At 59.2% G+C, this 15,527-nt stretch overlaps 1 protein-coding gene across 1 annotated transcript; it reads right to left on the bottom strand.

The window, feature by feature from the left end:
- Positions 1–150: 150 nt before the first annotated feature.
- On the bottom strand, positions 151–15,094 carry PLEKHG4 (pleckstrin homology and RhoGEF domain containing G4). The gene is made up of 21 exons (XM_038772718.1): positions 13,961–15,094; positions 13,643–13,771; positions 13,270–13,393; positions 13,052–13,148; positions 12,392–12,466; positions 12,084–12,200; positions 11,679–11,777; positions 11,068–11,216; positions 10,681–10,819; positions 8,236–8,349; positions 7,667–7,858; positions 5,619–6,268; positions 4,976–5,222; positions 4,452–4,541; positions 4,034–4,312; positions 3,232–3,402; positions 2,522–2,699; positions 2,111–2,227; positions 1,736–1,972; positions 1,405–1,571; positions 151–1,091 (listed from the first exon to the last, which is right to left on the bottom strand). The coding sequence occupies exons 1-21, from the start codon at positions 15,027–15,029 to the stop codon at positions 1,086–1,088; spliced, it is 4,446 nt and encodes a 1,481-aa protein (XP_038628646.1). The 5' UTR covers positions 15,030–15,094; the 3' UTR covers positions 151–1,085.
- Between the last annotated feature and the right edge of the window lie 433 nt (positions 15,095–15,527).

Here is a 15,527-nt window from a genome sequence, read left to right as displayed (position 1 = left end):
GCACGAGTGAGAGACCCCCTTCGCCCCTCCCCCCACCCCTCCTCTCTCCCACCCCTAACCTCTAGAGAGAAGGATCAGTCTGAAACACATCTTGTCCAAGGAGAAAAAAAAAACATTTATTGCCGGGCTCCTTCGCCCAAACAGACCCTATCAGGGCAAGATAGGTCGAGGAAGAAGGCCCCCAGGAACCCAGAAGGAACAGTAGCCTCATCCTGGCCCTTCCGCTTACCCGGAACCCCCCTCGGCAACTCCACCCTTCTCTTCCTTTCCTTCCAGAGGGAGGAAGAGGCAAAGAAAATGGAATGGTAATGCACCACGAAAAAAAAAAGAAACACTGTGGGAAGGGGTCCCCCAGGAGCACTAAGAAACCTGGGCAGGGCAGGAACCGGATTCTTTGGGAGTGGGAGTGGGACTGGGAGGGAAGGCTGTATCACAGAGTGCGGGCTTAAGCTAGGACCCAGAGGTAAGGCTGCGCCTCCCTTCCCGGGGTGGGGCAAGAACTGACCAGGTCAGCAGGGAGAAGGGTCTGTCAGCCAACCAGACCCTGGCCAGCTGCCCAATGCCACTGACTACTCTGTGTAAGCTGTTCCCTGCCCCACTTAGAAACTCAATACCCTTCTCTTCTGCTCTAAGTAGAGGTGGGGCTGGACTTCTCTGCCTGCCTATTGACTGATGGACAGGCTCTCTGACCTGGGGAGCTCTCATTCCCCCAACTTGTCCAGCACACGTCTTTGGTCCCAGGGCAGGGCTCACAAGTTTGGCCTCTCCCTCTCCCTTCCCCCTTCCCTCCCCATACTCGGTGACAGTGAAATGGACCCTCCCCAGCAGGGACGGAGCTCCGGGGCCACCTGGCTGCTCAAAACATCAAAAACAGGACATCAAAACAGGATAACCAAGGGCAACAGCGAACAAGCAGTGGAGAAACATTTTGCCCTAGGGCAGGGAAATCAGAGGGGAGTGGGCACCTTTCCTAGGCTGGGACACTCTGCCCCCACAGCAGAGCAGATCTTGGGAGGGGTCTCCTTTCTGCAAGGCCACCGGCAGCCAGGACCCAGGATTCCCATTTAAGCCAGCAGAGGCCAAGTTCACACCTGCAACAGCCCCAGGCACTGTCACGACCACACCCTTGGCCTCCATCCCCAATCCCTCCCTCTGCGTTCTCCACCAGCAGCCCTCATATAGGAGCCAGGTTGGCTTCTTGCAGTGTCCCCCAGGAACAACGATGGGTGTTCCCGGGGTCCCTGGGCCTGGCAAGGGACCTGGCCCTTGTTAAGGAGTCCCCGATGGAGCTCCGAGGCCCTGGAGAAAGCGGGGGCCGAGGTGAGGGGGGAGGGCCTGGAGCAGGGGAGTCTGGGACTGGGAAGGGGGAGAAGCGCCCGGAGAGGGCAGCCTGGGGATTCTCACCGCAGAGATGTACTGGCTGTGGCTGCAGGAAGATCTGCTCTCTGGCTGGGAAGTCAGCTGCTCCTCACAGCTGCTGCCCAAGGGCAGGCCAGGCACACAGCTGCTCTCAGAGCCAGTGGAGCCACTGGCCGATGGGGACTGGGATGAAATCTCAAAGCCCTCAAGAGCTGGGCGGGGGGCGGGAGGGTGGAGGAGAGCAAAGTGGAGAGATTTGAGGTCAACGTGGGCACAGGCTGGCTCCACGCCTTTCCCCCCCACCCCCAACTCCCAGCCTATTCCCCATAATTCCTCCCCCGACCACTTCCCACTCCCCGCTCCCAGAGGTACACACTCAGGGAGGGCTGGCCGCCAATCTCTGTCGCAGGCTCCATCTCATCCTCCTCCAGGCAGGCAGCGGAGCAGAGGGGACGCCCGAGGGCCAGGAGGGCAGGGTCTCCACTCAGATGGAGGTTAAGGGGCCCCAGGAGGGAGCACGAGGATGGACTGGTGGGCAGAGAGGATGGGGCTCCCGGGTAAGGGCTGGAGTGATCAAACAGGGACACTGCAATGGATGCCCTTGTCCGTGCACCTGGAAATGATACAGTACCCAACAGTTCAGGCCCTATTGGGTGGGCAGGAGGCAGAGAGCGGAGGGCAGGAGGAGGGGAAGAAGGCTCTCTTGTTTCCTCCTCTGCTCACTGATCTTAGCCCACCAACTCCCCCTCACCTCGGCCCTTCATGATGTAGTCTACAGACCGGTCACAGATGGCCGCCTCGCTGGGTGTGATGTCCAGGAAGGGCTTGTTTCCCACGCCCATGGACACCATCTCGGCCATTCGCAGCTCTGGGGGAGGAGGAAGGGGCTGGCTTGGGGCTAGGCTGGGAGTGCCTGCACTAGGCCTGTTGAGGATTCAGGGCTTCGGGCTCAAAGAGGGAAACGTGGTGTGTGTGGAATTTAGGGGCCTTCACTGAAGGTGGCAGGGAAAGGAAGAAGGCTCCTTGAGGACAGGGAATGGGTCTACTGACTCTCCAGCACTCTTCCAGGCGCTTAGTCCTGTGCTCTGCACAGAGTAAATACTCAGTAAATACCACTGATCGACTGACTGATTGATTGACTGATTGATGGGGAAGCGGGTACCTTTGTTGCGGACAGCCTGCCTCCAGAGGAGACTGGAGATGTCCGTGGTCCAGGCCTGCTTGATGTCGGCACTGGCTGCCTGCAGCACAAATGTGTCGCTGGCTTTGCGGCGGCGGAACCAGATTTCGAAGCGCAGGCCGCTGTCCCCCGCGCTCTCTGTCAGACCAATGTCGGCCGTCTGTAGGGGTAAGATGGCGGGGGAGAGCAGAGGTTAGAGATGGAATCTCAAGGGACAGAGTACAGGGACAGAGGCGGAGATCTGGGTTCTCATCCTGGCTCCATCACTTGGGCTGCTGTGTGATTTTGGACAAGTCACTGAACTTCCCTGGGCCTGTTTCCTCATCTGTATCATGGGGGTAAAAATACCTGTTCCCCCTCCCCACTTAGCTTGAGAGTCCCAGGTAGGACAAGGCCTATGCCTGAACTACTTGCTTCTATCCCAGGGCTTAGTCCAGTGCTTGGCCCATGGTAAGCACCGACCAAATGCCACAGTGGTTATTATGAAGGGCCTAGCCAGAGGTGGGGGCAGGGTCTTGGGCCCTAAACTGTAAGCCCATTGTGGGCAGGGAATGTGTCTGTTATATTGTTATATTGTACTTTCCCAAGTGCTTAACACAGTGCTTTGCACACAGTAAGCACTCCATAAATACGATTGATTGATTGTTTGGGTCAGGAACGCCAAGACAGGACTAGGGCTGGAAGGTTCTCACCTTGAAAGAACGCTTGTAGGCAAAGGCTTCGGTGCCCGCTGGGGCGCGGCGTGGTTTGCTAAAGAGCACGAGCTCCTCAAAGAGGAAGACCCGACGTTGGCACTTCCGGCGGCCCCCCCAGATGGTGAACTCATCCTGGCGCAGCAGCTGCCCCTGCTCTTTCAGGTTCACCTGCCGGGGCCGGGCCCAGGGGTGGTCAGCCATAGGCCTACAGCCATCACTGCCCTGACCACCCTCTCCCCCCCGACCCCACCAGGGCCAGGAAAGAGGCCAATCCTGCCTGAACTGCTGGGTTCAAGTCAGAGTTGGCCTACCTCAGGTCACACCCCCTGCCCTGGGGGTATCCAGCAGACCCCGTAAATCCAGACTGTTCGGCATCCAGGGCCCAAACAAGGGCTTTAGGGAGACGAAGCAGTCTGGGGATTCCCCAGGGATCTTGGTGGTTGTTCTAAAGGCTCAAGAATGCTCCAGAGTACTTGGGCACAGAGAGATGCCCGAGAGGGCCAAGGAATCTGCCAAGACCAGATTGGAAAGTTGATGGGTTTTCAACACCACAGGAGCATATTTCCGTCCCTGAGGTACAATCCTGTGTCACAGGCTGGTCCGTCCCGAGGGAGCCCATCTTCTCCGGGTGCTCGGGGGCCTGAGCACCTCAGCTGGAACCATCCCAGGGACAGTGGGCCCATCCTGGTCTTTGCCATCATGCTGCTGATGGTGCTTGTTTACCCTTCCTCCCTCCCTCCCTCCTTCCCTTCCTTCCTCTCCCTTCCTCCCTCCCTCTCCCCCTCTCCCAGTGACTCACGTCACAGCCACTGATGGCATCCATAGCCAGAAGGTCATTGCCATGACGTAACTGGAATCGGACGAGGTCATGGGCAGCCTGCAGAGCGGCCAGTTTATCCTTGCATCCCCAGATGGACTTGGGCCCTGCCCCTGCCTCTGGCTCCAGCCCCTGCGCTCGTCCCTCTCCGCAGGCCCGGGCCAGCTCTCTCAACAGCAGCGCGTACTTGCTCATGCGTTGAATTGGCTTCAACAGGTAAGAGGCCAAGTCCAAGCGGTCCCCGAGCTGTTGCTGCTTTTTCTGGGGATGGGGCGGAAAGTTACCGAGAGAGTTAGGGTGCTGGAGGATGCGCCCCCACCCCCTCCTCGCCCCACAATGCTCCAGAACCCGCCCCATCCGACCCCCACCCCCAGCCACCCTCCCCGCCAGGCAAAGGTACCTTGAAGAAGGCATTGCCGTGACTGGCCATCAGCACATCTGACTTGGGTTTGTTCTTGGTGTATAGTGCATACATCCCAAACTGCTCCCACTGTGGACACAGATGGACAGGGTGAGACCCTGGGTTGCCACCTCAACCACCCCCCTCATCCCAACTGTTGATGGAAAGAGGAAGAGTGCAGAGGTTGGGGTGGAGGTTGTGGCCGGGGTAGTTGGGGAAGGGGGAATCAGGGAGGGGAAGGGGGAATCAGGGAGGGGAAGGGGGAGAGGAAGTGAAAGGAGTGGTGGGGTGGGTGGGGAAGGTCAGAAGTCGCCAGATGGTTGCCTGGGGTGAGATGGGACATGCTGGCACGCTCACAGGGTGCAAGAAAGAAGGGTGATGCCCAGCTAGGATTGACTGCTGGGCAGAGTCAAGATGGAGCCCTTAGGCAGCACAGAAAACACGGGCAATGTGCAGAGGGTCCTGAGTGCTGGGTTGGGCCCAAGGGAGGACAGGCTAAGGGGGAGACAGGGGAGGGGCCTTACATGACGCAGGAAGGCATTGGCAACTCGTAGGGGATGCTGAGCACAGCTCTCCAGCTCCCGCAGGAAGAAGTGGCGGTGGAAATCGCTCAGTTTCTCCAGATTGCCAAAGAGGCGGGCACGCTGGCCCCGCAGTGGCTGGGGCAAGTCTGGCCGCTCCAGTTCGGGTACATAATTCCGCACCGTGTACTCCAGGGCTGACACATACTCCCGTTCTGTTGCCACCATCTCCTCCAGAATCAGCTGAAGCCTAGGCAGGGACAGAGGTACACAGAGAGGACAGGTGGGCATGGGGACCCTTGGAGGACACTGGAGAACAGGGGGCAAAGGGGCAACCAGGAGTATGGGGCCACAGGGGTCTGAGGGCCAGTGCACCACCAGGTGATGGAAGTGATGAGCCGGTAAGTCCTTGGCTTACCATTTCCCTCCCTGAGCTCAGTGGCTGTCCCGCCTGCAGCTCCCGCCTAGAGGATCGGGCCCACTCTCGGTAGGGTCCTCGGTCCCGGGGTGGATCACTTGGCCCTCCCAGAACCCAGCAAGATCCAGGACCCGGTTCAAACCAAACCAAACCGCTTCCTGCCCACCCCTCCCCCCCCCCCGCCAGGCGGAAATCCGCAGTCTCACATTGTTCTGATGCCAATTTTACCTGCCAGGGTTCTTGGTCTTGGAAGTGGTGCCCCCGGGGGGTGCTCTGTTGGTGTCAGGAGGCTCAGAGGGGGGTGGATGGGCCAGCCAGGTGGTGCTGACCTCCAACCCCCGGATGGCGACCCCCACGTTGCCGTGATGGACAGGCTCACTCAAGGTCCGATGACATCTGCCCTGGGGCTTCTCCCTCAGTGCCAGATCGAAGCTCTGTGTCTTCTTTAAGGGCAATTTCCCTGGGCACCATGGAACCCCAGCTGAGCCAGTGAACTGGCTCTCCTTGCCCTCCCCACCCAGGAGGCAGGAAATGGAGCCCATAGAGCTGTTGCTGCTGCTGCTGCTGCTGCCGCCACCACCGCTGGTACTGTGCGGATCCCCATGGGGCCCGTCACTCTTGGGCACGACCTGCTGGGCTTTGAGTGCAGCCTCCAGTGCCACCTGGGTGTCCTGGCACTTTGTCCAGGCAACATGGCACTGCTGGAGGGCATGCCCAGAACCCAGCTGGCCAGCCAGTGCTTTCATCTCATGGAAGTGAGCTGGGCCAGGGGTGGGGCACTGGGCACCCTGCCCAGCTAACAGCTCAGATGTAGATCCAGGATCCTCTCCGCTGAGCCCGGCAAGGGCCCTCTGGCCCTCCTGTGCCCATGCCAGTGCCTGCAATGCCAGAGAGGTGGGCATCATGGGTGGGTCTGGATTCTGGGGGGAACCCTCATCCTTCCCTTCCCTCCCCTCTCCCTACACCCGCACCCTCCAAGCCCCATGTCCCACTGCCAACTGAAAGGTGGAGAGGCCCGGAGACAGAGAGGGACACCCGTCATTACGGCTCCCTCCCATGGTCTACCAGCGTGGCTCAGTGGAAAGAGCACGGGCTTTAGAGTTCATGGGTTCGAATCCCAGCTCCGCCAATTGTCAGCTGTGTGATCTTGGGCAAGTCACTTAACTTCTCTGTGCCTCAGTTCCCTCATCTGTAAAATGGGGATTAAGAGTGAGCGCCCCCTGTGGGACAACCTGATCACCTTGTAACCTCCCCAGCGCTTAGAACAGTACTTTGCACATAGTAAGCACTTAATAAATGCAATCATTATTACTATCATTACCCCCAACCCTTTGAAGACAGGGGCCAACTATCAGCCCAACACTATGTCCTGCTGCCCTAGCCCCATTCTCTGATCCCCTCCAGCTTGCCCCCACTTCTCCCACACTCTGAAGCCATTGGCTGTTCGGGGCTTCTGAACCGGTCCTAGATGGAGAGGCATGTGAGTCTCTCCCATGCCCTGGGCCCTAAGGGGGAAGGAGGCAGGGGGAAGGAAGGGAGGGCAGGTTGAACTGGGAGAGGAGGCGGCAGGAACTCCCTTCTTCGGGCCTCCCCTAAACACCCTAAATGCCTGTTCTCCCTCCTACTCAGACTGTGAGTCCCATATGGGACCTTAATAATCTTGTATCTATACCGGAGCTCAGTACAGAGTAAGCGCTTAATAAACACCACAACTATTATTAGTAGTATTGTTATTATCATCATCACCCCCGACAGGGCCTCTCTAGACCCGCAAAAGCCAGCACCCAAGGGATGCCAGACACCCTCCCCACCCTAAGGCACAGTGCTCAATCTCTGCCTGCCAGAGTGGCTACTCTGTCATCTCGAGAATACTCACCGAACAGAAAGGGGTGGTCAGGCTGGAGGGATTGGCAGAATAGCTGCCCACCTAGCAGGTGGCAGGCAGCAGCACTATGGGACTCAGGGAGCTGAGAGGCCCAATGGGAGGGGACTGAGGAGTGTGTCCACGCCATGTGAATAGGGGAGGAGAAGGGCTGGAAGGGGCAGGCACAGGGTGGAATTGCCTCTTTAGCATTCCAATAGCAGACTGGCGAGAGGGGAAGTGGGGAAAGGGCTCGGATCCAGAGGGAGATTTTGACAGGCCAGGCACCAAAGACTGAGCCACAGTTACTTGTGCCCCTCTCTTTCCCTGGACCTACTGCATATCCCCAGGGTGAGGTGGGCTCTGGGCACTGAGTGGGTGGGTGGGCCCAGTCCTAGGTCCCTTCTTCACTCACCCAGTCCAGGAGGTGGAAGAACCGCACTGCGTCTCCTAGTCGCTGCCTTTGCTGATTCAAGGCTCCCATAAAGTCACTCTGCTGAGTCCGCAGGGAGAGGAGACGGGCACCAGGGGCCCCCAACTCACCGAGCTCGCTTGTCTCCCACTTAGACAGTTGGGCCAGGGCTGCCTCAGCTGGGCCACAGTGTTTCTGTGAGGGAGAGGGTGAGGGCAAGGGTGAGGGCCAGGGACAGGATGAGGGCACGGGGAGCTTTACACCCACACATTTTCCTCTCCCTGCACCCGCCCCGGTATACTGTCCACTTCCACATCCTGCCCTTTGGCCTCTACCCTGCTGGACTCACTCAGCTGCCAAGGGACAGACACTCGGATAAGTGCCAACCTGCTGTTCGGTGCCCGGCCCCCATCCCACCTCACCACATGACCCGAGGGTTTCAACGCCCTCTATACCCCACTGCTCCCTCCCAGGACTTTCCTCACCCCCTCCTTACCCCGTCCCCTCCCCCAACCTGATGGGTCCCTTCCCTCTGCCTCCCTGTTGACTTGGTTTGGTCCCTTGTCCCCTACCTGAGCAGCCTGGTCCAGCTCCCAGAAGGTGTCCTGGGCTTTCAGCAGCATCTCCTCATCCCTGGGCAGCTTGTCCAGCCACGGCCAGCCCACCTGCTCTATCCAGGAGCTCACCTGATGGGAGGCAAGAGAACTGAGGTGGGCCTGGGGGAGCAGGCGGGAGGACAAGGAGCCGAAGGACCATGAGTCCCAGCGGGGAGCAGTGAAGCAAATGGGACGGGCCCTTGTGGAACAGGGAGACAGGGTGGACAACACCTGGGGCCGTTTGGGTACAGGTTTCTGGACTGGGCAATGGGATAGGCCAGGCCGAGGTCTGACACCGCCTCCCCCCCCCCCCCCCCCCGCCCAAAAAAAAGGTCACTTGTTCTTCTGGCCTCTGAAGCCCCAAAATGGCTCCCTGGACACCTGGTGGCTCTGCAGGTGGGCAGCTGGGAAACAGAACCAGGCAACTCCAGAGAAGTGGGAATCTGTCCAGCGGCCTGTGGACACTACCTTTTTTCAGTGAGGGTAGTGAGGGGCACAGGAAGTAGCAAGGTGGCTTGAAGGAGGTTGGGGGAGAACTGGAACTAGCCAAGAGGGAGGATTGAGGAATGGAACCATTCACCCATCTCCATAAGACTCCCATCCTGACTGCTGCATCAGACTGACCTCCCTGCCTCCAGCCTCTGCCCCCTCCAGTCCATACTTCACTCCGTTGCTTGGATCATTTTCCTAAAAAATCGTAATGTGCCGTCTCCCCATTCCTCCAAAATCCTCAGAGGTTGCCCATCCATCTCCACGTCAAGCAGAAACTCCTCACCATTGGCTTTAAAGCACCCGATTAGCTCTCCTCCTCTTACCTAATCTCACTCCTCTCCCACTACAATCCAGGCCACACACTTTGCTGCTCTAACAACCTACTCTCTCTCTGCCTCGATCTCATCTCTCTCGTTGCCAACCCCTTGTTCACGCCCTCCCTCCTGCCTGGAACTCCCTCCCACTTCATATATGACAGCCCGCCACTCTCACCACCTTCAAAGCCCTACTAAAATCACATCTCCTCCAGGAAGTCTTCCCTGACTAACCTCTCATCTCCCCACCCTATTCTCCCTCCCTTCTGCCTCGACTATGAACTTTTTTTTAAACTGGATTTGTTAAGATCTATGTGCCAGGCGCCGTACCGAACGCTGAGGTAGATGCAAGCTAATCAGATTGTACACAGTCCGTGTCCCACATGGGGCCCACAGTCTTAATTCCCATTTTACAGATGAGGTAGCCGAGGCACAGAGAAGTTAAGTGACTCATCTAAAGTCCCACTGCAGACAAGTGGTGGAGCTGGGATTAGAGGCATTTAAAGCATTTAAATCCACAGCAAATCCACAGCAACCAGAAGGTTACTCTAGCTCCTTGAGGGCAGAGCTCATGCCTATTAATTCTATTGTACTCTCCCAAGCATTTAGTACGGTGCTTTGTCCAGAATAAGCACTCAATAAACACTACTGATTGCCTGATAAAGGAGTCAGAAAAGGCAGGATTTCAAAGGGCAGGCTTTAGTACAGGAACAGGCCTGTTGTCCTTCAAAGTCCTACTAAAATCACATCACCTCCAGAAAGCCTTCCCTGACTAATCCTCTCATCTTCCCTATTGCATCACCTATGTGCTTGAGTCCTTACCCTCCTAAGCACTTATACTCACCCCACCCCATCCCCACAGCAATTAGGTACATGTCCTTATATTCAGTTGCCTCTTGTACCTGGAGTTGCTTGGTTCTGCTCCCCAGCTGCTCACCTGCAGAGCCACCAGGTGTCCAGAGAGCCATTTCTGGGCTTGAGAGGCCAGAAGAACAAGTGGCCTTTTGGCGGGGCGAGGGGTCAGACCTCAGCCTGGCCTATCCCACTGCCCAGGCCAGAAACCTGCATCCAGCCGGCCCCAGGTCTTGTCCACCCTGCCTCCCGGTTCCAGCTACACTGAAAACTCCTTTAGAACGGGGATCGTGTCTACCAACGCCTGGGCTCTTCCAAGTGCTTCGTACAGGGCTCTGCACACAGTAAGTGGTCAAAAGAAGCAGTGTGGCCTAGTGGAAAGAGCACGGCTCTGTGAGTCAGAGGACCAGGGTTCTAATTCTGACTCTGCCACTTGTCTGCTGGGTGATCTTGGGCAAGTCACTTCACTTCTCTGTGCCTGTTACCTCATCTGTAAAATGGGAATTAAGATTGTGAGCCCCATGCGGGATGTGGACTGTGTCCAACCTGATTAGCTTCTATCTACCCCAGCGCCTGACACATAGTAAGCACTTAACAAATGCCATTTAAAAAAATAAGTATCACTGGTTAATTAATTGATCGATCGACTGAGAGCTCTGTCCTGTATGTGGCCTGGTGTTCAGGACGTTTGTCCAGTCTCTTGGGGGGAAGCCAACTGAGCCAGGACCCCAAGGAGGGGGCCCTGTCGGGGAAGGCAACCTACCTCAGCAAACATGCCTGCCTGCTCTCCAAGCTCCTGTGCCAGCTCCAGTGCCCGCAGGCGTCGATTGCAGAGTGTAACTAGTTGGTGCAGCAGCACGTCCACCTGGCCATACAGCTGGGTAGCCATGTCCACCGCTGACCTGGCACACAGCAGGCAGGGCCGTTTCATGGGAAGCCTGACCCCAACCCGGGCCCCACCACTCAGTCCCAGCAGAGAGGCCCCCAGGCTGGGGACCGAACAGGGAAAGCCCAGAAACTTGGAAGGTGGAAGAGCAAAGAGTGAGGCCCAGAGGAGAAGCTGAAGTCCAACTAAGCACACGCCTCCTCCATGTGCCTCCCCATGTTTCCATTCCCTCCTCCCACTGTATGGTGCCACCCCGTGTTCCACCTGTAGTCTGGGCTCTGGGTTACAGAGGGATGCCCCCGCTTCAGTCGGGCCAATGTGGCACCACCCTCGTTCTGCAGCTGCCCAAGCCGAGGATCTTCCAGCACTCTCTGTATCAGCGCCTGGGGACCCAACGGCGGCTGGCCCGTTGCCTGGAGATGGACAGAGGAGCCAGCTGGGAGAATGGACACGAGCCTACTGAGATAACCATATGCAAGGGGCACGGAGGGAAGGGGTAAAGGGCACCCTGGAGAGAAGGAGACCTCCTTTTGTTTGGTGGGGGGCAGGGGAGCAGTTTAACCCCACATTCCTAGGGTGGCCACAGCTAGCTCAGTCTGGTCCCTGAGCCCCAGCTTCCTTGCCAGATTTTAGTGTGCCTGGAGATTCCCTCCTGGGCCAGCCAGGTTCACAGCACTGCTTCCTCCCCTGGACTCCTTGGCATTTCACTCCCTCAACCGGCTCCCCGGGAGATTGCCGAGGCAGCAGGAGCCCGGAGCCGTTAGTTAGGCTCTCTCGGTCGAGGCTAGGTCAAGGTTTCCATCCCGGCTGCTCCCTGCTTCTTCACCTTGCAGGGTGAGAGGGAGGGGGGCGCGGGATCAGACGGGCACACTCACCCTCGGCCCCTCCGGGTCTGGGGCAGCGGCCACAGTCTTGATGGTACTTTGGAGGAGAGCACAGACATCCTCGCAGCTCTGCAGCAGGCTCTCCAAGCACTGGGGATGTGGAGCAGAGCAGGTGCTGGGCCTCCCAACCCTCACCGCCCCTCCCTGCCTCCTGGGCTTGGCCAGGGGCTTCCCTGAGGCTGATGAATGCCCAAGCAGGGGTCTGCTCGGAAGGGCAGGAGGAGCATTCCCCAGCTCCACCTTCCCCCAACTCCCCTGCCACTCCACATCCTCTAGAACCCAGCGGCTTTCATCATCCCCTGGCACAGATGGGGTGCCTGCCACCCCATTGCCCCCCAAGACATCTTGTGGGCCTTGAGCAGGGGCCACCCCTCCCACCCATCCTCCTCCACTGACCGTGCGGAAGCGAAGCCAGGCATCGTGGTCATAGGGGAGGGACCCATCCAGCTCCAAGGGCAGCTGGGAGCCAGGGATGAAGTGGAGCAGGGCCCGGCAGGATGGGACCACCTCCAGCTGGAAGTGGAGAGAGAAGTTAAGGGTGGCACCGGCGGCGGCAGCAGTGGTGGTGGTGGCAGCGGGCCAGTGCCAGCGCCAGGGCCTGGGGGCAGGTCTGGGTCAATGTCCTCATTGTGGATATTTAGGCACCAATCCCGTAATGCCCATCCTCTTCCCACACCTGGCCCCAGCCCCTGCTCCCTGTGTACCTGCAGGCCACGGGGCTTGTCCCCCTGCATCGCCCCCAGAAGCAGCACCTTGTGCACACAGCCAGCTTTCATCTCCTGCAAAACAGCACCTCACTTGTCAGCCCTGGTTCTTCCCCACTCCTCTTTGCTTCAACCCCGTCAACCCCTGGTCTGCCCCGCCGCTCCCAGGCCCCTACACTTCCTCATCAGGCCCCAGCCCACAACTGCCAGCCAACCCCCCCACCTCATCAGTGCCCATCCCTGCCCACTCCCACCAGTCCCTAACAAATTCCATGTCACCCCCACCCTGTCAGCCGCGGCAGCAAGGACAGAAAGAATTAGAGAGGGTGAGGGAGGAGCGAGGCCAGCCCCACTGCTTGTCCAACACCACCCCAAGTCTCAGCAAAGACCCAGACCCGGCAGCTCTGGGCTCCCACCCCTAGAACCTCAAGGGACAGCCAGAGTCTCACGAGACAGAGGCGGAGAACAATTAGGGAGGTCAGAAGGGGCGTGAAGGAGAAAGAAGGGCCAAGGGGCTTGGAAACAGGGGGCCAGGGAGGCTCAGGAGTCCTGGGCAGGGGGAAGGATGGGAGTTGGAAGTATGCGGGTCAGGGTGTTAGAGCAGAGATTGGGGAATGGGGGCTTGGAGATCTGAGGGGAGCAGAGTTGGGTAGGGCTGACCTGAAGGAGCCCAAGTGCAGAAAAGAAGGTGGAGCCAGGTGGGCAGCGGCGGCGGACATCCACCAGCACAGTCAGCCCCAGCTCCTGCACCTCTGGCCTGGGGCAAAGGAAGGCGGGGTGAGGATTGAGGATCCGTCCCCTGTCCCTCCCCAACCCACGGGCCCTCCCTCCCAGCTCTCCTGAACACTGCCTGGAGCCCTCCCTCCTCTCGCCACCACCTGGGGATGCTGTGCAGGTAGAGGAGCAGGAGGGCCAGTTGATGGGCGCTGCAGTGAGGGCTGCTCCAGGCTGGGCTGTGCCCAGAGATGAGCACCACGGCACGGCCACTCTTGTCCCGGGTCCCTGTGGGGAGGCAACCCTCAATGACCCTACTGCTCCCATGATCTCTCATTCACCCTACTATCTATTCCCCATCCTTCTCACAACCCCTCTCTACTTCCCATCCCCACTCATTGCCCAACCCCCCACTCCCCCCCTGCCCCCCGCCGCCACCAACACACATACAAACACTGCCCTCATTCCCTTCTCCAGGCTCTGTGGCGCACACTGTCCTGGTGCCCACCTGATCCCACCCGAGTCCTCTCCCTATACCTGGCAGAGTGGCAACTCTGCTGGCCAGCAGGTCGGCAGGCAGGTCCCGGGCCATGATGGACACGGTTGAGGAGGAGCTGTCAGGGACTGGAAACTCTGCCTGCTCACTCGGCCCGCTTGGGCAGGCTCCTGAGGAAGAGTTCCAAGTGCTCAGCCCTGTGGGCCCAACTTATGTCTGTAGCCCCTTCCCTGCCCCTAACTCCTACCCCAACCCACCTCTCTCTGCCCCATCCCTGTTCCTGCCTCCTGCCCCCACCCACCTCTCTCTGCAGTCCTTGTATTTCTGAACAAATACAGCCCAGCCTTATACCCCGTTACCTGGGGAAGTGGATGTTTCACACACTGCCTTCTGCTCTGGATCCTCAAAGTTCCTGGGAAGTTGGATGGAGCAGCCTCTGGCTCCAGATGGGATCAGGGGACATATGCCTGGGCTCTCCGACTCCCGGGCTGCACTACCAGGGTTCACACCCACGCTGCCCTGTCTTCTCTGCTGCTTGCACCCAGGACTGTTGGAGTCTCTCTGTGATGGGGCTCCCACAAGCTGGCGGAGTCCGGCCCCCTCCCCGTCCTCCTCTCTGTTCTGGGCCAGGGGCCTACTTGGTTCGGCCAGTTGGGGGTCGGTGTGTCGTGGTTGCCACGCTGTTGGCAAGGCCCTTCCTAGCTGATCTGTGCTACCCAAGGCCCCCTCACCTGACGAGTCACCCGCCCCATCTGAGGGCAGTGCCATCACCAGGGTAGGCTGGCTGGGCTGCTCCAATTCTCCAAACTCTGCTACTCTTCCAGATCCTGACAATCTGTTGGGATCTCTGGGATCGAGGCTGCCTCTCTGCCCAGAGGGTGGGTTGGTGGGGTTCACGTCCAACAGTTCCTGCTGCCCGCCCCCTTGGGGTGCTCCGGAATGGGCTTCTGCTGGACCTGCTGGGCCACAGTCCTCATGGGCAGAGGCTTCAAGACCTCGGGGGGGGATAGTGTGGGTGGGGGCAACGTTGCCTGCTCCTGAGGGTGGCAGATTGCCCTCAGGGCTCTTCTCAGTATTACTGAGGCTGCACAGGGCAAACCTCCGGTCCAAAGCATGGCCACAGGTGCCTACAGGCCCTGCGCTAGGGGCATCGGCATCCCGGATGCCCTCGGGGTCCCACCCATCCTCCTTTCCCAGAGGCCGTGACATTTCGGTTCTGCCGTCTACCGAAGAGGCTGGGGTCTCAGTGGTAGTGGATAACAGGGGGCCCCCTTGCTGGATGGATTCCTTAGAGCCTCTTTGGCTCCCCAGGCCAGGGCCAGAACTGGGAAGGGGTTGGGTGGGGTTTTTTGGAGTCCCTGAGGCAGAGTCCCTGTCTGCATCTGAGAGAGACTGGGGGCTGGAGGAACTAGGGGCAGGAAGGGACATGACTGCGCCTGCAGCAGTGCCAGGGGAGACTCTGGGTGCCTCTACCAGGTGCCTCCCCGGCTCATCCAAGAAGCAGGGCTTCAGCACTTCTTCCCAGGGAACCCGTAGCACCTGCCCATCAGGTACTGCCAGCAGGCAAGAGTGCAGGGCTCCTGCCCCTGGTGCCTGTCCTGCGTTGAGTGAGCCCAGCCAAGGACCTGTGAAGACAGCAGAGTACGTAGCCTTGGGCAAGGGCAACTGACGGGCCCCGTGCCCACTGGGTGCCAAGCAAGTGAGCACGAGGCGGGGTCGGCGACGCAGAAAGGGAACCAACTGCAGGTAGAAATCACCTGGGCGCAGCAGACGCCAGTCCAGCGAGGCCAGCTGCACCACCACCTGCTCTCCGAGGCACAGTGGCCAGCCGGCGTGTGCAAAGAGCCGGCCCCGGTACTGACCCTGGAGGAAAGGATGGGGGGGGGGGGGTTAGCTCTCAGATGGGGTGTTGGGCACAGGGAAGTC

Source organism: Tachyglossus aculeatus, chromosome X1 (genome assembly GCF_015852505.1).
Source record: "Tachyglossus aculeatus isolate mTacAcu1 chromosome X1, mTacAcu1.pri, whole genome shotgun sequence".
In the NCBI taxonomy this organism is placed as follows: domain Eukaryota; kingdom Metazoa; phylum Chordata; class Mammalia; order Monotremata; family Tachyglossidae; genus Tachyglossus; species Tachyglossus aculeatus.
This window is presented reverse-complemented; position numbering and strand designations above follow the sequence as displayed.

Coding starts and splice junctions, on each gene's coding strand:
- PLEKHG4 (XM_038772718.1), bottom strand. CDS start 15,029: ATGTCCCTTCCTGCCCCTAGTTCCTCCAGCCCCCAGTCTCTCTCAGAT. Junction 4,542..4,975: donor CCAATGCCTTCCTGCGTCAT/GTAAGGCCCCTC, acceptor CTGTGTCCACAG/TGGGAGCAGTTTGGGATGTA. Junction 2,228..2,521: donor GCAGGCTGTCCGCAACAAAG/GTACCCGCTTCC, acceptor CTCCTCCCCCAG/AGCTGCGAATGGCCGAGATG.